The sequence below is a fragment of the Hirundo rustica genome, chromosome 24 (assembly GCF_015227805.2).
Source record: "Hirundo rustica isolate bHirRus1 chromosome 24, bHirRus1.pri.v3, whole genome shotgun sequence".
Lineage (NCBI taxonomy): Eukaryota > Metazoa > Chordata > Aves > Passeriformes > Hirundinidae > Hirundo > Hirundo rustica.
The window spans coordinates 1,304,394-1,327,007 of record NC_053473.1 but is presented as its reverse complement, the minus strand read 5'-3'; the positions used below and the strand labels follow the sequence as shown (position 1 = coordinate 1,327,007).

The 22,614-nt window shown below is 47.1% G+C and overlaps 1 protein-coding gene across 1 annotated transcript; it reads left to right on the top strand.

Moving 5' to 3' along the window:
• The first annotated feature begins 3,407 nt into the window (after positions 1-3,407).
• Positions 3,408-14,097, top strand: LOC120762739 (tubulin alpha-8 chain). Its single transcript, XM_040085460.2, has 5 exons — positions 3,408-3,534; positions 8,252-8,474; positions 11,329-11,477; positions 12,784-13,464; positions 13,708-14,097. The coding sequence occupies exons 1-5, from the start codon at positions 3,532-3,534 to the stop codon at positions 13,999-14,001; spliced, it is 1,350 nt and encodes a 449-aa protein (XP_039941394.1). The 5' UTR covers positions 3,408-3,531; the 3' UTR covers positions 14,002-14,097.
• The last annotated feature ends 8,517 nt before the right edge of the window (positions 14,098-22,614 follow it).

Genomic DNA, 22,614 nt, shown 5'->3' with positions numbered 1-22,614 from the left:
TGATGTCCTTTTCACTGAATCATTGAGGTTGGAAAAGACCTCTGAGATCATCGAGTCCAAGCTGTGACCAACCCCCACCTTGTCAACCAGCACAGACCACTGAGTGTCACATCCAGTCCTTCCTTGGACACTTCCAGGGATGGGGACTCCAAACCTCTCTGGGAAGCCCCTTCCAGTTTAATCACCATTTCAGAGAGGAAAATTCTTCCTGATGTCCAACCTGATCCTGTCTTTGATGCCACATGAGACACCCAACACAGCCTGGAGAGCGGGGCTGAGGCAATGCCAGCGTAGGTTGCAGGTGCCCAAGTCAGAGCAGGTACTGAATGCAGGAATTAAGCATGTCAAAACCTCAGCTGAAGCTGGACCAGGGCACCCTTTAACACCACAGCCCAGCCTCATCTCCCATTTGGTCAGCTGAAAATAATGCTCCCTGCACTCAGAGCAATACCAGCCGAAATTTTGGCTTTGGTGAGGGGTCTGACCCATCTCATGTGGTGCTGCAATGTTTCTAACAGAGGATAAAACCAGGGGGTGTGACTCTGAACCACTGGCAGTCCAGGCTCTGCCCCACTGCTCACCTGCACTGCCAGAGTTGAGGGACAGTTGGAGCAGTGTGAGTGTTATTTCAGGTCAGAGCATTTGAAAAGCATAAATCAAATCTTTTAAGTCTTATAACTAGTTTAGAAATAATGATTAAAAAAAAAAAAAAATCAGTGTGGGCACTTAGTTTCCACACATTGTACAGTTTAGATTAAGCTTCACTCATAAGTTGAAGATTTCCGTAATAATTTGGAACAACAGAACCAAATGTATTGCTTTGAATGAGCAGATGAAATTCTCACAGATGTACCTGGTGTCTAAAATGGGAGGCTTTGAGAAGGGAAAAAAAGAGAACACTGAAATATTTGTAATCCAATAGCAACATGTGGAAGAATTAAATGTAATTTGATCTATTTTCTCTTTTAATCGACAGGAAAAGTATTCACAAATCTGGGCTTGCAAAGGTCCCACTAACCACGTAGTGCTGGTATTTTGTTTCCAACTGAGAAAAGCACAACAGATGATTTAAAAAAAAAAAAATCTAATTTTTTTTTCTAAAATAAAAAATGAGAACAGAAATTAATATATTGTAACTATTTTTCTCTTTCATCTTCAAATAGTTCACAATCACTGCAAGTGGGATTCCTCCTATCTGATCATGAACATCTAGAGCTGCAAAGGTTTTCAGAGGCAGAGAGTGACAGGACTAGGCAGGGGATACTAGAAGGAGATATTTAAACTAGGTGTTGGGAAGAAATTCTTTCCTGTGAGGGTGCTGAGGCCCTGGAACAGGGTGCCCAGAGCAGCTGTGGCTGCCCCATCCCTGGAAGTGTCCAAGGCCAGGTTGGATGGGGCTTGGAGCAACCTGGGATAGTGGAAGGTGTCCCTGCCCATGGCAGGGGGTGGAATGAGAGGAGTTTTAAGGCCCCTTCCAACCTCAGCCATTCCATGGTTCTGTGATTTCAGTTCTTCCTGTCTCAGAAAACCAGGACTATCCTGGTCTTCTTTACCAAAGAGCTTCACTAAGGAGCTGGTCACAGCTAAAGGCACTTTACAGCCAATGCTTCACTGAAGTTAGTCTAGGCAATTAGGATAAAACAAATGAAAGAAAAGAACAGGAAGGGAAGTTCTTTCAGATCTCTTGGAGCACAGGTTGAGGGTTATTAAAAGTTTAATACTGACTGTATCCTTCAAATATATACCAGCTTGAAAGCACTAAGCAAAGAGTTTGGGCTTGCTGAGGGAGAGAACATGAAAGAGAAGACTTATCTTAAAAAAAAAAAAAAATTTGCACACCTCTATGTTTTCCCTTGGTGTCCATCACCCAGCCCACAGGTACTCATTTGTGCGATCACTCCCTACTCTGGTGTGGGGATGGCCAAATTCCCTAAACATAGTTTAGTGCTTTCTTACAGCCCACCTGTTTTTCAGTCACACATTACATTGCCATCATTCTTTGAAAAAACAATTCAATCAATGTTATTTGTGGGTTTTTCCCCTTCTTCCACCTCTGACTTCCTCTCTTGATCCTCTGATCCTCGCTTTCTGGTGTGCTTTTGCCCCTCTTTTCTTTCAGGGTCCACTCACACAGGTTTGGGCTTTGGGCTCAAATGATCACAATGAGGTTGATAGCAGCAGGAGCAGCATCCTCAGCAGATGTCAGTCCCCTGTCCTGGGGATCAGTCAGAGTGACAGGGTTCATCCCACCCCTCCATGTACAGATCCAGCCTGGCACAATTCCACCACACTCGTGTTGAAAGTACCACCTTTATCCAGGCTGCTTGCAGGGCTGGAGATCTACAGAGGAAGAGGAAAAATAACCTACTTTGTTATTGCTCAAAATTGTTTCATGTCCCTCTCCTGCTGCACAAACTCAGCTCAGTGCAGGTAGAAGGAACTTCTGGAAACCAGTGCTGGTGCTGAGCCCCTGAAGGATGAAACTCCAGGTATCAAACGTCAGATCCACAAACACAGCAGCTGCTTTTACCCAGGGAGTGAGTTTGGTGATCTCAGGAATATTTCTGTTAATATAACCCTTAGGACATACCACAGGGTTTTTATGTTTCTCGCTTAGTATCCAACTTAAACTGGGGCATTTAAACACCACATCTACTGATTCAGTATAATCTATGTGGCTCTCCAGAGCTGGCCGTATAGCTTTGAGTCCTTTTGTGACTCTTCAATCCCAGCACAGGTGCTACTGTCCCTGGTGACTGCAGTGGAGCTGTCTCCAGCCTTCTGGGACAGGGATTTGTTCAGAACTCACTCTCTCAGCCCATAGACAGCACCCAGAGCCCGCCTGGAGCACTGGGGCCTCTGGGTGCCCACCAGGCAGATGTGGGGCTCTCAGGCTGCCTCCCAACAGATCCCGGGGTGCCCATGCCTTGGTCCCAGCTCTGCCCGGGTGTCTCACTGGCGGCTTTCCCCGGGCTCAGTGCGCGTAGGCGGGACAGGGAGAGCTCTGACCCAGGACACCCGCGGGTGGGAGGCCACGACCACACCCCGTCCCTCAGGGCTCCTTCCCTGGGCCGCTGCCTCTGGGCTCCCCAGGCTGATCTCGGAGCCCTTGGCCAACACCCGGCGGGTGACAGTGCTGAGCCCCCTCCGCTTCAGCCACTGGCTCCGGACAGAGCGATCCCCGTCCCGGGCGCAGCGATCTCCCCCGGGTGCGCCAATCCCGGCCCGGGCGCGCCGATCCCCGGCCCGAAGCGGCGCCTGAGGAGGGAGGTGCCGGCCCTCGTTGGCGGGAAGATGAAACCCCACCCTCTCCCCGCCCCTTGTTACGAATCAGCCAATAGTTCGCGTAGACTGGTGACAGACATTTCCTTTATCCAGTGGAGCACCGCTGAGCGCATGCCATGCCAATAAGCACAGCGCAGGGGGACGCGCGCCCCGCCCCCCAGGTTATATAAGGTGAGCCCGGTGAGGGCGCCTGGTGTTACGGTGCTGCCCAGACACGTTGCGCGTCTGTCCCGGCGCTCCTGAGCCATGGTGAGTGGGGCGAGGGCCCGGTGGGGCAGGGGTAACCCGGCGCCGCGCCGCGCGCTGCAGAGGGAAGATGGGGCACGGGATGGGCGGCGAGCCGGCCCCGCCCGGCTGTGGTGGGCAGTGGGTCTCGCTGCCCCGAGCCGTGTCTCGGCCCGCGCCCTGTCGCTCCCGCCATTTCGTCCCAAAATGGTGGCGGCCTCGTTGAGAACATGGCGGCCCACGGGACCCTCCGGTCCGGCCGGCTCTGGGGCTGCAGCTTCTCCCCGGGCCCCGTCAGCCCCCGGGGCCGCCTGTCCCTGCGGGTCCCGGGGCGCCGTGCCCGCACAGCGCGGGAGAGCGGCCGGGTTCCCGCTGCGTATAAACCTGGGGCACCTCCGCGCGGTGTGCGCGACCCGCAGGGCCGGGGGAGGAGCCCGGCCCACCGCCCTGGCTGCTGCCGGGGTGCCGCTCCCCCGCTCCTGCCCCGGGGCTGTCCGCGGTATGAGCGGGTGAGAGCGCCGGGGTTGGGCTGAGCGGGGAGAGCTCCTGAAGGACTTTGTGAGGCTGGCTGGCGAGAATGACCTGGTAAATTGAGTCACCTTGAATGGCAGTCTGAAAGGCGTGACGGTGCTAGGATGTCCCACAGGACAGGGTTCAGGTGCTGAGCTGGGCAGCACAGCTGGAGTCTGGGATGGGCATGAGCGCTTACCTGTGGGGGTGTTGTCTTCCTACATATCTGAAAAGAGATTGTCGGGTTACATGGATTTACAAATGTAGCAACACTGCTACTGTAGGCTTGTAAATGTGTGGGAAATACTTGTTGAGCTGAAAATGGTTGTAAGTTAGAGTTATTGGTGGGATGTGTTGAGGTTGCTCTTACCCTTGGGGGCTGTTTATTGTCACAGTTTTCAAATAAAGTCAAATGAAGAGTATAAATACAGCCCCTGGTCTATGCAAAGGATACAGGTTCCCAGGAGGCCCATCCCAAGAACAACATTCTTCCATATGGTGCGCTGATGAGTTTGGTCTGAGCTGGCACTGCCATTCTCTGGAAGTTTGGCTTTCCATCATCCTCATGCAGGTGCAGCTGGACCTGAGCACTGTGCTGGGGAGTGCAGAGGACCTAGAGCCTCATCCAGCAGTGTCATGGAAGAGCTGGGGGCTGCAGCCTAGCAGTGAGTGCAGCAAGGGGCTGAGTCTGCAACTGCTGGAAGGGCAGTGACAGGACAGGCCAGTGCCCTTCAGCTGGAGCACATCCTGTAGGGAAAGAAGACAGAGACTGGGCTGGAGAAATTCTGCCTGAAACTTTGTGTGCTTGCAAATAATGTATGACTGTGGGGAAAGCATTTAGTGTTAAGTAAGAGGATTCTGTAGTGGCTTGAATACAGCATTTAGCAGTGCTCTCTATATACGTGTCCTTATTCTGAAGCTCTCATCAGTGGTGTGTGAAGGCCCTGAAATACAGTGTACAACAGTTCTCTTGCCTGTCATTCTAACTTGGAGCTGATGCTTTTGGAATAAAATCTGAGCATTGTTCTTTAGTATTCTTGGTGCTGTAAAAAGGCCATGCAGCGCAAAATGGGCAGAGAATCTAATCTGTTAATGTCTGACAAGAATTTGTGTTTCATTGAATGTCCATGTACTACTTAAAAGTCCTTAGTAGAGATATAGGGAAGCAGTTGAAAGAACTCTCAAAGCAGGACTCACAGTAGCACCAGGACAGGCTTTGTGAATGACCTTGTCTAGCCAAATTTTGAAAACCTCCAAGGATGGAGATCCCCTCCCACTTCTCTAGTGATCTATTCCAGGGCCACACTGTTCCACTGGGGAGGCTTTTCCTAACATGAACCTGAGCTTTGCAGCAACCTCTGAGAATCTGACCTGGAGCCACTTGCAGGGCACTGAGAAGCCTTTTCCTGTGCTGGCTGTGTGTCTCCTTTTGTTCCCTGGCACATGGTTTGCCCTACTGAGGACAAGAGAGCCCTGTGGGAACCTCCAGGATCTTTGCAGCAGGGTTGCCTCTCAGTTACTGCTGTTTGTGCTGGTGCAGGGAGTCACTACCCAACGTGTTGAACTTTGTATTTTGTCCAAGTAAACATGGCACGGTTTTATGTGGCACCTGTAGCACCTGGTCTGTGACTGTGTTGCCAAGCTGTACATTCAGAGTTGGAAGGGACCCACAAGGGCCCTTGAGTCCAGCTCCTGGCCCTGCACAGGACACCCCCAAGAATCTCACTCTTTGTCTGAGAGTGTTGAGTTCTGTCAGCTCTGGGGTTGTGACCACTGCCGTGGGGATCCTGTGCCATTGCCTGATCACCCTCTGGGGAAGGATGTTTTCCTCATATCTAGACAAACCTCTCCTGACACAGCTTCCTTTGGGTCCTGTCATTGGTCACCATAGAACCCTGTGACTCATCTCATGAGGAAGCACTAGACCATGATCAAATCTCCCATTTCTCCTGGCTAAACAAGTCAATGGTCTCAGCTACTCCACATACCCTTCTTCTTTACACCCCCAGTCTCTGTGGTGTGGTGTAGTCCTTACACACCCTTTCAGTGACATTTCCCAGCTGCTTAGGGGTTTTTCTAGCAGGGCTTAGGTCCCTGGTAGGAAGGACCTCAGTCAGATGGGGATCCAGGCTGGTGTGGTGGTCTGTGTTCTCCTCTCCCTGCAGAAACGTTTCAGGCTGTCCTGCTCTCCTAAAGGGATGCTTCCTGAGTTGTTGCCATGGTCTGGGCTCTGTGGCACTGCAGGTTTTCCTGTCAACTCTTTCACGATGTGCAGGTTGGCTGTGTGTTCTCTGCCATGGTGGCACTGGATGAGCTCAGTGCTTCAGCCTGGAGAGCGATGGTGTCATGGCTTTGGAGGGAACTGTGGCAGGAGCTCTGAGTAAGGCTGCTTGCTGAGACGATGTTGGGCTGGACATCTAAATGTACAGCTTGGATGGATGGGAGCGTAAAAACAGTTCAGCTCTACAGTGCTGTGCCTGAAAACCGGTGATTTTTTTTTTTTTGACAAAACCAGTTTTTAATTTCATGGGGTTGGTTCCCCATGACTGTGGTCCTGCTTTTCTGCATTGACTATGGATGTGGAGTAGGCGGTTCCAGGTAATGGAGTCACAGAATGGCTTGTGTTGGAAGGGAGCTTACAGACCATCCAGTTTCATCTCTTCCATTAGACTGGGTTGCTCCAAGCCCCATCCAGCCTGATCTTGGACACTTCCAGGGATAGGGCAGCCTGTGCCAGGGCCTCAGCACCCTCACAGGGAAGAATTTCATCCTAACATCTAATCTAACCGTATCCTTCATTTTAAAGCTGTTTCCATTTGTCCAAAATCCCTCTCCAGCTCTCCTGGAGCCCCTTTAGGCACTGGAGGGGTCTCTAAGGTCTCCCTGGAGCCTTCCCTTCTCCAGGTGAATATCCCCAGCTCTCCCAGCCTGGCTCCAGAGCAGAGCAGCTCCGTGGGCTCCTCTGACCTGGCTCCAGCAGCTCCACGTCCTTCCTGTGCTGGAGCCCCAGGGCTGGAGCAGCTCTGCAGGTGGGGTCTCAGCTGAGCAGGGCACAGGGGCAGAATCTCCCCCTGCCCTGCTGCCCACCCTGGGGATCAGCCCAGCACGTGGGGAGTTCTGGGCTGCCAGAACACGTGGCTGGGGCACACTGAGCTTCTCATCCACCAACACCCCCATGTCCTTCTCCCCAGGGCTGCTCTCAGTCCATTCTCTGCTTGGCCTGTACTTGTGCCTGAAAGTACTCCTGCTTATCCTGGAGTTCCAGGGGACCAAATTATCCCATCCAGTCATAGGGTCTGAGCATAATTTTGGATAGCAGTCACAGTAAACTGAAGCCTAGATAGACTCTTCTAGAACGTGATTTACTGACATTCAAACTTGATGTTGACTACAAAATGCCACAGCTGGACCAGGAGTCTAGAGATGTTTCTGTTATTGTTTGGCTTTTACTATTTGAAGTCCTGTGCTGCAATATTAAAGAAACTGGATTTATGATCTGGACATCAAATGGAACTTGGGAATCCATAAATGGGTAGGAACAGAAAATTTTTCTGCTATGAGCTATTTTCTACATGGCTTTCATGATGGAGTTTTCTCTGGGGTTGAGGAGTTCAGTACCTTGTGCCCAGCAGTGTGGTTTGAGCCCTGATAAGTCTGTATTTATGGAGGGATGCTAAGGGGATTGTAAGGCAAACAAACACTAAGTATGACCTTTCCTACTTAATGACAAAGTTTCCTCAAGGGATCAGGAGAATTTTTTGTTTGTTTGTTTTGTGTAGATTAAACAAAGTGTTTCTGGATCCTGGGAGGATTTTGCTGCCTCTGGTGGCTGTGCTCCTGGAGCTGGGGCCTAGGTGATGGCGTTCTGGACACTTAGGCCAGTGAGAGGTGTGATCATCAGCTTTTCTAAATATTCGGTTTGATATGAAGAGAGCAATTGGCTGAGGAACTTGAAAGAGTTGATCAGACTCTTCCTGTCTAATTGAAGAACAACGAAGAGGAACGAGCTTGTAAAATTGATAATGTCCAAAAGGGTTTTTCTGGGTGGAGCTGATGATATCTCAAAGGGGCTTTTGTGTTCTATTGTGTTTTGTGCCAAACTCCCCCAACACCAAGACAATAAGGCCGATGTTCTAATGGCTTTGCGGGCTGGCATTCCCCCTGGGCGAGCTGAGTGTTTGCTCAACAAGGACAGTGCTGTTTGTGCTGAGCGATGGTTTGTGTCCCGCAGCGCGAGTGCATCTCTGTCCACGTGGGGCAGGCGGGCGTGCAGATCGGCAATGCGTGCTGGGAGCTGTACTGCCTGGAGCACGGCATCCAGCCCGACGGCAACATGCCCAGCGACAAGACCATCGGCGGCGGGGACGACTCCTTCAACACCTTCTTCAGCGAGACCAGCGCGGGGAAGCACGTCCCACGCGCCGTGTTTGTGGACCTCGAGCCCGCGGTCATAGGTAACAGTGACCCGTGCGAGGCACTGTGGAGCACTCCCACGGTTTTTGGCTAAGGGATCCATTCCTCTAGTCCTGGGAAACGCTTTGGGGCTTTAAATTTTTAGTGCATAAAGCTTGCCCGCAGCTTCCTAGTGATGGAAAATACTTGGGTATATGCTCATTGAGACTGGCAAATGTGCACTGTGGAACTGTCAAGAATTTTAACATTACCTTCTGCCAGGCTGTGGAGTTAAATGGGTCTCATGACTGTCGTTCATGCTTTTGTTATGCAAGGAGCAGTTATAGCCCCTTGGAACAGAATGGCATAATGTGTGTTGCAGTCAGTAGAACTTCTTTAAGAGACACAATATATATCATTAGGAAGATTCCTTATCGTACATGGGAATGATTCCTGTGGTTTCCCAAAGCAATATGCATGAGCTGAAAGAATGAGTCCCCATAGCTGGCCTAAATTCAGGGACTCCTGAACATGTGCTTCAACTTCCTGTCACCTTATCTTTGAGAAACAATCTACTCCTGAAAATGAGTTCTGTTCCAAACTCTGGCAACACTGGCTATTGATGTTCGGATGTGATCCCATCCATCAGCCACTGACCAGTCCTCCATCCTGGGGCAGTAGATGCACTGTCAGCTCAATGTGAGCTGCTGGTTTCACAAGTCCTTCATCTCTTGTGTCAGGAATCCTGGTTTTCCTCTCACCAGTCTGGCTCTGGTTTTCTGCTGTCTTGCCTCAAGTAGTGATTTGAGGCTCTTACAGCAGAGGTCTGTGTTGCCTGTGCTTACGCAGTTGCTGTGTTTTCTCTTTCTGCAATACAGAGTTGGGGAAATGTGTGATTATGCCCAGGTTACTCCTCTGTACGCAAACCATGGCTGAATGAACCTCTCAGGGGAGCAGAAGGCTGTGGGGCTGCTTAGGGGTGGGAGTGCTGGGCTGTAACTTTGAAATGAGCCCAGGTACCCTTGGCCATACGCTAATTTTCCCAGGAGCTGTTGCAGGTCTGGCTTTGTGCTTTTCTGAGCCCTGTGGCTGTTGTCTCCTCTGCTGCTGGCCAGGTGGTGGCTCTGAGCAACCAGGAACGGCTGAGAAGTGAGATGAGGGAGTACAGGTGGCAAAACAGGGCAGAGGAGCTGGTGAGTCTTGGAACAAATGCCAAAAAGTAGTGAGTGTTCCAGTGTTTGTGGGTGATGCAGGTGTAGTGTGGAGAGATGGGCAAGATTGGTAATATACTTAAAGTTAGGGCTTTTTGTTAAAGGTTACATTGTGTGCCTTTCTGGGAGCTAGCTGCCCTTTGTTATTCATCCCTGGCTAATGTGAAAATTACTGCTCCAGTTTCCTGGGCAGGGCTCGTGAGTTTCCCCATTCATGCAGCAAGTCCCTATGCACTGAATTTATTAAAAACCCATCTTTGTGCATGCAGCAGCTGTGCAGCTGGGGATTGTGTGCACAGGGATTTCTGTCCTTCCAGATCAGTGCTGGTCTTGCAGAAAGCAGCAGGATGGTAGATATGCATCACCTCTGTGAACGTGGTGGTAAAATACCATCAAACTTTCCACCACAAAATAGGGCGGTGACATCTGGGAGTTCAACACAAGTGTCTTTAACAGTCTACCCCAGCTAGTATGTCTGGGGCAGGCTGGTTTAGCTGTCCCCTCACCTAAGTCCTTTGTTCCAGGCACAATTTGTAGTCCAGTGACTGATCCTGTAAACTCTACAGGTTTTATTCCCAAGCTTTGTCCTGGCTCATGCTACCCCTGTTGGCATACGATAAAGAATTATTTTGGTTCTGTATTTTTCCTTTATTACCCATATTTCTCCCTTTGTAATGTGGAGTGATATTGTAGGAAGTCTTAGATACATGGGTTTTTGAGATGGTAAACTTTTCCAATTTGTTTTTATTTTGATGCAGTCCTAGAATTACTTTAGAATATTGGATTGCAGTGGGAGCTGCTCAGCCTAAACTGGTTTGAATGCTAACTATATTTTTGCATCTTAAACTTTACTTCTCTTTGTCTTGCTTGTTCTATTTCAGATTAATGAATACATGCAAACAGGCAACTTCAGCTGTAGTTAATAAAGCTCTCTGCTGTCCACCTGATTTAAATTAAAGGATGTAATACTGCAATAGCACACAACTCAAGAGTGGCTTGAGCTAAACCAGAGACAAAGCTCTGCTGAGTGTCTTTGTACCTTTCTGGTAGGACAGAGCTTTAGCTTGCTGGGTGTAAGTGCATGTTTCTGGGAACTAGTGGCTCTAAATCAGTCTCCAAATGTGTAACTGCTGGAAGATGCTGTGTGTGCATCTGTACAGTGGCTTTAACATAGCTGTGTGTGCTGCAGCTTACAGCTCAGGGTTTAGATAATTCCAGAACTCTCCAAGAGCATCTCCTGTTCCTTTTGAACCCTTCTCTACCTTTGGCAGAAAGTACAGTGAAGAGAAAGGGACATGCAAGGAGTATTGGCTCTGCCTGCTTGCAGAAGCATCCTGGAAGGATTGGGAAGTGAAGAGGAAAAATGGGATTTCAGCTGCTGAGCTGCAAAATGGGCCTTAAGTTGTCTTAAACTGGAAGAATGGTTCTGCCACTATAGTCCAGTTTTAAATTGCTCTGACAGGTCAAAATTCTAAACTTTGGTGTAAAATAGAAGAGTTTCCTAAGCAGTAACTTATTTTTTCTTAATTATTCAGCATTTAGTCTGTAGGATGTCACCTACTGATATGTAGTTGCTTTTTATCTCTAAAGGTTTAAGTACATTATTCTGGACACCATCAGAAGTTTGAAAAAGTTGGTCTATGTAGAAAATGAACTTAAAAATATTTATATATTATATAATAATATATACCTTGTCTCTCCCCAGATGAAGTTAGGAATGGGACATACCGGCAGCTCTTTCATCCTGAGCAACTGATATCTGGTAAAGAAGATGCTGCAAATAACTACGCTCGAGGTCATTACACAGTTGGGAAAGAGATAATTGATCTAGTTCTAGAGCGTATCAGGAAGCTGGTAAGACTTCTCTTTACTGAAGGCTCTGAAACATCTGTTTTACAGGATTTGTAAATGAAGTTATCAAATGCAAGGTCCTATAATCTGTGCTTTAACTTCTTTATGGTATGAGAATCTATGGACTTAGTCTGCATCTGGTTTTATTCTTAGCCAGCTGAGAATGGCTGGATTATTCCTGTCATATATGGCTAAAATGCTGATGAGGCACCTGAAACTTGATATATAGTTTCATGTTCAGAAAACCAGAACCAAAAATTATGATTTGCCTAGTTCCTGCTGGAGAAGGATCGGTTTCTGGCTGTGGCTCTTTCAATGAAGTTTAAGTAAGAGTGTGCTTCTGTGGTTTAGACTACTGTTTGCATTTCCTGCTGTTACGATTTCTGGATTAATTTTATGGTAATGACAGTAAAAAAGGAATAGATCTCAGTAAGCTGGGATGTTTCAGCCTCCCCAGTACTTCAGTCATGTGGCAAACTTAAGAAGAAGGTGGCAGGTTAGGAGGTTCAGCTTCCCTGTTTAGGGCTACTAAGCTTATGTCCATTGCCCAATCTGTGTCATAAAGGTAGGAATTCTCATTGCACAAACCCCAGGTGCTTTGGTATCTAGTGCTAAGTGAGTCTAAGTGTAAAGTTCATCTTTTGCAGATCACAACCGGAATTGTTCTCAATGCTTGACTGCCGTGGTCTGTAATTAAAGCAACGATAAGTTTGCAGCAGGCTGTACTTTGACCTGAAAAGCAGTCATAATTTCTTTGTACAAGCTGTTGGCAGTCCCTGTTAATCCTGGGAGCTGAGCATCATGTGGCACCTCTTTGTGAGGACAGAGCTGTCTACTTTTGTCTTCTGAGTAGAGTGAATGGGACTGGCACTGTAATAGCCTGTGACAGCTCACTTCCCTGAGCGGAGACACACACTTGGCACTCATACAGCATTGAACAGTAGCCCTGGGATGGGGGATTGCTCCATTTTTGTGCAGACAGAGAATACCAAGTAACTGTAAGGGATAAACAGTGTGTAGGTCTTTGAATATTCGTGCTTTTCTTGCTCATTGTTAATGCCCTCAGCTGAGAAATAGGGGTAGAAAGAATTTTAAGCTTGCAATTTGAAGTGGTTGCCATCCAATATGTAGGGGGTTTAAACCAGAGAATACTGTTTCTCATGGGGCACCTCCTTGACTGTTGGATAAAATCCATTTTTCTGAAGCTGGAACAGTTGGTATGTGTCAGAATTCAGAGCTGTCATTCTTGAGCTTGATTGGGGATTCTTAATGCACACAATGTCTTGAGCACCTGTATTTTCTCTTTCAGTCAGACCAGTGCACCGGCTTGCAGGGCTTCCTGATTTTCCACAGCTTTGGGGGAGGGACTGGATCCGGTTTCACCTCTCTGCTGATGGAGCGCCTCTCGGTTGACTATGGGAAAAAATCCAAGCTGGAATTTGCCATCTACCCTGCGCCTCAGGTCTCGACAGCTGTTGTAGAGCCCTACAACTCCATCCTGACCACCCACACTACACTGGAGCACTCTGACTGTGCCTTCATGGTTGACAATGAGGCCATTTATGACATTTGCCGTAGGAACCTGGACATTGAACGCCCAACCTACACCAACCTCAATCGCCTCATTGGTCAGATAGTGTCTTCCATTACTGCTTCCCTTAGGTTCGACGGTGCCTTAAACGTGGATCTTACTGAATTCCAGACTAACCTGGTGCCTTACCCTCGTATCCACTTCCCGCTGGTGACGTACTCCCCGATCATTTCGGCCGAGAAGGCCTACCACGAGCAGCTCTCCGTGTCCGAGATCACCAACGCCTGCTTCGAGCCCTCCAACCAGATGGTGAAGTGCGACCCGCGGCACGGCAAGTACATGGCGTGCTGCATGCTGTACCGCGGCGACGTGGTGCCCAAGGACGTCAACGCCGCCATCGCTGCCATCAAGACCAAGCGCACCATCCAGTTCGTGGACTGGTGTCCTACTGGATTTAAGGCAAGTCTCAGTTTCAGCACGATTTCTTAGAGTTCTCCTTCGCTGTCCTAGGTGTATGGAGTGTATTTGCTCTGAGTTGTTCTGTAGGTACCTGGCTTGTGTTCTGAGATGTGGAGGTTTAGGTTCTCGTGCAGAGCTGTTTTGCGAGTGATAAGTTTTAATCAACTCCCATTGTCTGGCTTTGATTATTGTCATTGTCAAACACCATAAAGAAACTCATGGTCTCTTCCACGTCTCCTATAGGTTGGCATCAATTACCAGCCCCCCACAGTGGTTCCTGGGGGTGACCTGGCCAAAGTCCAGCGGGCAGTCTGCATGCTGAGCAACACCACAGCCATTGCCGAGGCCTGGGCTCGCCTGGACCACAAGTTTGACCTGATGTATGCCAAACGTGCCTTTGTTCACTGGTATGTTGGAGAAGGGATGGAGGAGGGGGAGTTCTCGGAGGCTCGGGAAGATTTGGCTGCACTTGAGAAAGATTATGAAGAAGTGGGCACAGACTCGATGGATGGAGGAGATGAAGGTGAAGAATATTAAATCCAACAGTGAATTGCAAGTCTTTGCCATTTTACTGCCTCTTTAGTAGCAATGTAAATCATGTCAACTGATTGAATAAACTTCTTTAATCAAGAATTTTGTAGTGTTCAAACACTATGTACACTCATTAACTACATGCAGTCAGCAGTCGGAGAGATGGAATTCCTTTTTGAAGAAGGTAGCTAAATAAAATAAACATGCTGTAGTTCAGTCAATTTTTGTCCTTAAGTTATTGCTGTTTGAAGAGCTATTAGTGCTCAGAACATGAGACTAGAATAATCTGGAGATTTTTCTGGAAGGTGTTAGGTGTACTTTTTCCGAGACTCTAGAGCTGGTGTCGCAAGAGGCAAAAGGAACTGTGTTACCTATAAAAGATGCAAGACCTTCAAAACTGAAGGCTGTTTGGTTTAGTTGTCTCCTATTCTTAGACTTAGCGAGGGCCAGTAACTTAGAGATGCAGTAACCTGGATTGGGAGGAGATGCCTGGGAAGAGTGTGCCATAGCATGATGAACCTGCCGCTGTAGCCACAACCTGAGCAGTGATTGCCTTTGTGTTACTGTGCCCTCCCACAGAAGGAACTGGAGCCTCTGTCTGCAGCTCTCTAGAGTCAGACTTCACCTGATGCTGTCTGGAGAAAAGTCTCTCGGTTAACTGGCCACAGTTAAACACCTTAGTTTTCCCTAAAACTAAGTCTTTTGCAGATGTAATTATTCCATGGGTTCAGATACGGATAATTCCATCCTTCTGTGTAAGCTGATGGAACAGGAGAGGATTTGGCTAATCAGGTTTATCCTCAGATGTGAACAGCCTCTGCCTGAAACCTGCATAGACTGAATGGGGGCCTGGGCACACAGTGAACCACAAACCAAGTAATTTCACTGTTGTAGAGCTGGATGACTGAGGAATCTCCCCCACAGCAATGCCAAAGGGGGAAGAGTTAAATTTTAAGATGATTGTTGAATACTGAATGTGATTACAGGATACCAAAGTCTGACTCCAGAATGAGATTTGGGCTGGAGAATTTTCCCCATCCAATTTCAAACTTAATCATTTTCCTTCTGATTTAATAGCAGAGCATGATTCAGGCCAAGCCTTGAAACCTGTTAGTTGCAGATGTGCACACCTGCTTGGCAGGAGTCTCAGCTGGAGTATGGGAGATTCCTGAATTCCCTTCTGCATGGAAGTTTCAGTGCTCAGGTAATGCTGCAGTATCTGACATCTGCTCACAAAGTGGGGGCCCTTTTCCTGATCCCATTTGGCTGGACTTGTTCTAGGTACGAGGTGTCATCTGTAATTTAGAGTAACAGGCTTCTGCTGTTGATAAAAGGTCCCAGAACAACCTGGTCTGTGAGAATTGACCAGGAATTGCTTTGGCTCCTCTTGTCCTGCATCACTCTGTCTTTTTTCATCCATTGTGTTGAGTCGGTGTGATTTGAAATTCTTGGAGCTGGAACTTACCAATTTTACAAAGATGGGGAGAGCAGTTTTAGTGCTTTATCATCTCAGTGGTTGTCTCAGACAGTCATCCCTGCTGTTGTGCAGGATGTGTGGCAATCACACCTCCTGCCATTCAACACAGCTAAGTGTGGCCAGTGTTTCAGTGAGTTTCTCATTTGTTTTTTCTTGTGGTTTTATGTTCCAGGATAGACATATCTGTGATGAATTTGAAGTCCTGTTGATTAAAATATTTTCCTCCTTACTGGTTGATTAAGCAAATGTGTTTGATGGGGCCCAGGGACAGACATTCATTCCAGTCAGAACGACTCCATGTCAGCAATCATATTCAGGTTTTAATGGGATACCAGTGCCCAAGAGAAATGTGCACAGGGCTGTTTGATGCCATACAGGTGTCAGGTTTTCACCCTGAAGATCCTGTATTGCCAGCAGATCATGGAGAGTGCTCTGTGCCACAAGCGCAGCAGCATGATTTCCTTTGGAAGTTAATTGTTGGAGTGGTGGGTTTCTGAACTGGCCTTTTGTGGGATTTTTTAGCAGTCATTTGTCTTTTCTGTGAGGAATTTTGCTTCATTGAAGCCTGGCCTACTCTCTGCTGCAAAGAGTGTCTGGTTTTTACTGCATTGGTGGATTACTTGTATTGAGGCCACCTCCTCTGCGGTGGGAATTGGCTCGCGGTGTCTCTGTTTTATCCAGGCATGTACAGTGATGAGGCTGTGCAGGGCTCTCAGCAGCCATGTAAAATCCTTGTACATATGGAATACTGGGTTCTGAAAACTTGGGAATCTCCTTCTCGGCATTAGATGAGGAGCATTATGCTTTTATTTTTTAAAAGTAACATGTAATGCTATTTAGAGAAGATGTAATCTGCAACATGATGGGTGGAAGGTTTCACAAGAGATGCTGTCACCTGGTAGCCATGGGACTGATGCTGAAAACACATTATACATTTTCAGCCTACATCATACTTGAAGCTTCATCATATTAGTATTAAGAAACCCTGTTGCTCTCGCTAGTGGGCAGCTGCTCTCTGTGTAGGCACGTACATGCTGAGCTAAGATAAGATAGGGTTTTTCTCAGATATGAAGCCAAGATAATTACAGCAGGAAAATCCTGCTAAAACTGCTCTTGCTTCAGTGAGCTGCAGAAATCCTTAAACATGTTCTAATTACTGATTATGGTTGAATTAACAAATTGTGGTTCATCCGCTTCCTGAAATGTAGAGGAGATCTTGCACTGAATTAAAATTTGAGTGTAATAGTGTGAACTGAAACTTGCAGAGGTTGATGTTAGCTGTCACTTTAAGGAAATTTCTTGCTTTGCACTCTGAAAGACTTTCTTCCAATTCTCTACTTCGTGTTGTTTCCTTTGATAAGAAATGCCTATACTTGAGCTTTGCACAGTCATGTGCCTGTTTGCACTGGCAGAAATGCAGGCATTATCTAGTGGTAACTAAATATATCTTTACCTGTGTAGTGACACAGCTTTCTCCAGTATTGAGCTTGGCAATTAATAGCTCTCACCTGACAGAATAACTTGTGTGAGTCATGAGGTGGAGGTGGAGATGAGTTGGAGCCGTGGCGGTCACTGTGAACTTTGTTGTAGATTCTGGTGTTATCTCTAAGATCTGTTCTAGCATGGTCCTGGTGCTGTTCCAGGAGAATGCAATGCAGCAGAATTTGATTTCCGCCCACTCTGCTCTCAGAAAAAGTAATCTGAATCCCCTTTAAAGTGCTAATATCTATATTATGTATATAATTATGTATACTTCTAATTTCTATAGTAAGCATGCCACAATGTAATTGTATGATAAAAATCTCATTTGGGCAGCAGAGATAACCTAAGCCCATAGCTGCCCATGCCTCTACCTCCTTCCTACAGATAAACTGATCTCAAGTAATATCAGAAAAAACTTCTGCCTGAGATACTTAAAATTCTGTCAGATGGGTAACATTCACCCATTCACATTCCATTACTTTATGCCCACTTACAGGAGCGTGTTTGCACAGTTTTCGGTTGTTTTGTCCCCGGCCTTCAGCCTTGTTCTAGGCCTGCTGGCATTCCTGCTGGCATCCTGCTCCACTCTGGCGAATTCCCCAAGCCAAGCCAGGCTGGCACCGGTGGGTACTGACGCTGTGAACAGTGGAACAGCAGAGCTGGAGAGCTGCAGCAGTGCTGCTGCTGTGCTGCCCTGTGCCCATTGCCTCTGGGCTGCAGTGCCTCTGTTCTGCCAGATGAACCCGTGCCTTTGCACCAGGCCGTGGTTTCCTCTGTGTAGGGGATGCTGCAGTGGACGCTATTTATAGTGCAGAGCTATTTCAGTGCAGTGGGGTGGGTTTTTCACTTGCCTTGCTGAAGTTTTGTAGCAACTGCAGATTCCATTTATTTTGCCGGGTTTTGTCAATCACAGAATGGTTTGGGTTGGAAGGGACCTTAAAGCTCATCTCACTTCACCTTCTGCCGTGGGCAGGGACACCTTCCACGGTCCCAGGCTGCTCCAAGCCCTGTCCAACCTGGCCTTGAACACTTCAGGGACTGGGCTGACACAGCCTCTCAGGGCAGCCTGTGACAGGGCCTCACCACCATCACAGAAGTACCTTTGAAGTCATGTTTCTTCTATAACTCATAAAAGTTTAGGAAGAAGAATGAGTCTGGTACTAAATGTGGAGATGCCATATCCTGGGTAGGAGCTGTGAGCTGCTATGGCTGGGAAAACAGTCTTCTGTAATGAAAAAGATACTGAATTAGGTGACTCCTGATCTTGCTTGTTTTGTCATGTTTATAAGGAATTACTTCAAATAAAATAGCATTTTCTTTTGAACTCTAGAAACAAGGACTTGGCTTATAAGTAAATTCGGCATTAAAGAGCTGAAGAACAATTTTCCATCATATTGCAGGACTCCCTGCAAGGGCTGTAGGGGTTTCTCTGTGTGTTGGGGAGGTGATAATGATTAATCCCTTTGCTCTATCTGGGTTTGAACTAGAAGGAGGACTAACAGTGTAACTTCCAGGCTGTGCAGAGACTTTGATCTACAGTTTTCTCCTAAAAGTCAGGCAAGTAGATTAAAGATGTGGAGTCTCAACTGGCTGTTAATGGGGAGAGGAATGAGAGCATGATGAAGTGGGAAAAATTACATTGCTCTGAAAGTTTTGTAGGTGTTGGCTGACAAGATGCTGAGAATACCAGGATAAATAAATTTTAAAAAAAAGGGCAAGAGCCACATGAGGAATGGTGCTGTCTGTGGAGCTTTTCAGTGAATTGAGTCAGTTAAACCCTGGTCTCCATTTTTCTGCTGCCATGTCCCCATTCCTTGGCTTTCTGCAGACCCTCCTTTGTATGGCCAGCTTCACATGATATAAATACCATGTTGGGTTGTTTAAAGATATTTTCAGATCTTGAGATACTACTCTGTTTTCTCAACCTTCCAGCCATCTTTCAGGAGCAGGTTTCCCTCTTTTTCTGCAGCATTGTTTTGTTTTCCGTGGTCTGTGTCCGGAGCTTGGAATACTTGTTAAGTTAAATTTTTTTCAAATGTTTGCTAGAAGACAATAGCTGTAAATACTAAGATTGAAGATCCAGAAAACATTCCAGGAACATTTAGGAATTACTTTTTTCCAATGCTGAGCAATTAATTAGGAATTCAGAGAGACTTGGGAAGTCGTAAGCAAATTACTCTTTATGAGAAAAAAAGAGGTGGATCTGAGTCCCTTTAAAATGAAGCATTGCAGCCCACTGGATGTGCTCATCTTGGCTTTAAGAACTATTCCAGGCTTCTGTGTGACACAAGTAAGTGTGAGTGGTCTCTCAATTTTGGCTCAGTTTGTGCAGCTGAGATTTTGATACGTCAGCTGCAAAGCTGAGGGAGGAACAAGAGTTTAAGCCTTTCTTTGGGAGTTTCAAAAGGTGGAAAGCAAGTCCTGATCACAGGCAGGAATATCGAAATTCACTTTATAAGGTTGGGACTGGAGATCAGATGTTAAGGGAGAAGTTGAAAAAAATGTTCCAGATGACTTTGAGGCTCGTGTCCATGTGGATCCCATCAGCCCCAGACAGGCTGCTCCAAACATGTTGCTTTAGGCATTTCTGCCCCTTCAGCTTGCTCCCCCCAGGAGGTGATGGGTGATGTTGAGCTGCCATCACACTGTGCTGAGGGCCTGTTTGTGGCTTCCTCCTGAGCTGCAGCTCTTTCATCTCTAAATAGTTCTGGAGTGAAATGGTGAGATGCTATTGCTGGGCTCTATCTGCAGACCTGTCTCTGCTTCTTACACGCCAGTCAGCTCTGCTACTGGGACACTGCATCCACCAGTCAGGGACAGAGGTATTTGGGCAGTCTGTAACTCTCCCAAACTGTGCCTTTGGTGGGTGAGATTGACTTTTCCAAGCACTGCATCTGTTAGAGTTACCTGCAGAGCCCTGAGCAAGGTGTGCTGGGATCCTTTTGCAATATCAAGGGGATTAGGAGAAAGAAGGTTTAGTGGTCTTTTTCTGTCCATTCTGAAGTTGGAAGACTTAAATCTGACCTAATTCTAAGTGCCTGTTGTTGTCAAGTCCAGAACTTGTGTTTGACTTCAGAAGGCTTAAATTGGGACAAATTCTTCTGTCGAAAATGGCTCAAACTTAATGAGTCTTGGCTCAGAAGTAGCTGAGGTGAGGGAGCTGGGGGAGGGCTCAGCCCAGAGAAAAGGAGGCTCAAGAGGAACTTTCTGTCTACACAATTCCCGGACAGGAGGGGGAGCCAGGATGGGGTCAGGCTCTGCTCTCAGTGGACAAAGCACAGGACAAGAGGAAATGACCTTGAGTTGTACTTGGGAAGATTAGATTAAATATTAGGGAAAATATCTTCCCAAAAGGGTGGTCAAGCACTGGCACAGCTACCCAGGGCAGTGATGGAGTCACCATCCTTGGAAGTGTTCAAAAAAACTTGTGGATTTGGCATTTGGGGACATGGTTTAGTGGTAAACATGGGAGTGCTGGAGGATTAGTTGGACTATGTTGTTTTCCCGTTTTTACCCTGCAGTTTTCATCTATCTGTTCTCCAAGACAAGAACTCCTGGGGTTACTGGCTGTCAGTGTTCCAGTTCCTGTTTCAGAGGTGGCTGCTGTGAAGGGCTTGTTGTAGAGCTTCAAATTAGGGAGGAATTCCAAGCAATGTTCTTCAAGAAAGCTGCTAAGACCTTCAGCATCTTTGTGTTGCTTTTCCTGTTAGAGCTCTGTGGCTGCAACTGTCAAATGCATTTCATACTCTTACCTCACCACCACTTGCAAAAGCTGCACTTCACTTGTTCTGCTGAGGGTGGGGATCTTTGTGGCTTTTCAGTTATTTCCAAACCCCGTTGTGGAGCCTGCCTTGGGTGGCTCAAGGTGTTTAGTGTTCTCAAGAGATTGTGATGTCCCACACTGAGCCCAGTCTGTCATCCAGCAGTTCTGGAGTTGGTTCTGTACAAGTTGCCACAGCAATGCCTTATGCTGAGCTACCTTTTTTATATGTGTATTTATTAAATATCTATATCTATATTTATATATCTTACCTGCTGGCTATCACTGTCCCTTTTGTCTCACCCACACAATCATTTTCACTCTTACACTGCCCTTGGCACTGAGCTTTGTGTTAAGTTGTAAAACAAAACAAAACCAAAAACAAACAACAACAACAAAAACCAACACCCCTTCCTGCAAGAAGGGCCCAGTTTTCTTTTGCTCCCCTGAACCCAGTGTAGGACCAGCTGGGTGGTGGAGCAGGGAACTGTGGGGTCCCAGAGCTCAGCAACAGCTGCTGTGGAACTGTGGACTCCACTGTTCCCTGCTGAGTGGGACAGAATGGTTTCTGCCTTTTTTCTTCACAGCTTCTGTGATGTTTGTGTGGAAGCGGAGCCCATGCGTGCATGGAAGTGTCCCAGTCACGTCTCAGTATGTTATAGAACAGTTTCTGCCGTTGTCCGCAAATGCTTTTGAATCTGCTGTTAATGCCTTGCAGTGAACATATGGCACCCAGAGATGGGGTTTCCTATTCCCTAACTTCCCTCATCATTCCAGCAAGTTACTGGCACTTCCAAGCAGTGTACTCCTGTTTCTTGTTTTACTTGTTGCTGTGTTTAGTGTTTATCTTCCTCTCTGTGTTTTCAAACTCTGTGCCTGTTTCTTTGCTTGTTCACTGCTGTTGCAGATCCTAGCAGAGTGTTTTGGCTCCAGCTTTGTCTATTAGAGCATCTGTGCATTGGCTTCGTTACTGTTGCTGCCTGCAAGTACTTAATGTCTGGTAAGTGTCTGCATGTGTTGGATCTGCCTGATGAGGCTGAGGGGGGCGGCTTGACCCCACACTCGTTTAGACTGTGTTTACTTTGGACTGCTTGTATTAAACACTCATACATGATCAGTGCAGGCACTTCTCTGAAGCACCTGTGTGCTGATACACCCTTTTTTTTGCTAATTGTAGGTGCTGGCAGATCAAGAGTAATCCTTACTGTTGTACTTGTGGTTCCTAAAGGCTGTTCTTGTTTAATCTTGTACTTCCTTATGAAAGATGCTCTAATGTCTGTTGAGACTTTTTTTACATCATCTTCCTCAGATGTGTGTGGTTCCAGGTATGAAGACAGCCAAGATTCCTTTGTGAAACTCTCTTAGAACTCTGCATTTGGAAGCCTAATTTTTTGAACTGTAAAGCTCCTAAATTCTTTCCATTGCCAGGTTGTTTAATGCTACCCTTTTCCCTTTGAATGCCTGCTGGCTCCCCAGCTGCTTTTAAGCTGTGTGCAGTCTTCCATACTCAGTATCAATCTGCCTCGGTATGATTCATGTGGGTTCTTGCCACTTTTGCTTTGCTGACATTGTCACCTTTGTCATCAGCATTGACTGAAATGTCTTTTGCCTTAATTCATGTAGCTCTTGCACATTCTCCATTGTACTCAAGTGATCAGCAACCATTTCTGTGCCTTTAAATCCCTTTTAGGAACAGTTTTTCTATGGCTCTTTATCAGTGAATGCGCGGTTTAAACCCCAGGTTTTAACTCGGGTTTTAACAGACAACTCCTTGTCTGTTCAGCTTTGGACTGTAGGTTTTTAAGTGATCCACAGGTGCTTAGATGGCTTTGTATGTACTTGCTCATTGAAACTTGGCTAGTAGCTTGGTGGGAGAGTTTGAGAATGTAAATCACTCTGG

What these genes read in the sequence shown, in the direction of transcription:
- LOC120762739 (XM_040085460.2), top strand. An exon ending in CCTCGAGCCCGCGGTCATAG is followed by an intron (nt 8,475 to 11,328) that starts GTAACAGTGACC and finishes GTCTCTCCCCAG; the next exon opens with ATGAAGTTAGGAATGGGACA. An exon ending in TAGAGCGTATCAGGAAGCTG is followed by an intron (nt 11,478 to 12,783) that starts GTAAGACTTCTC and finishes TTTCTCTTTCAG; the next exon opens with TCAGACCAGTGCACCGGCTT.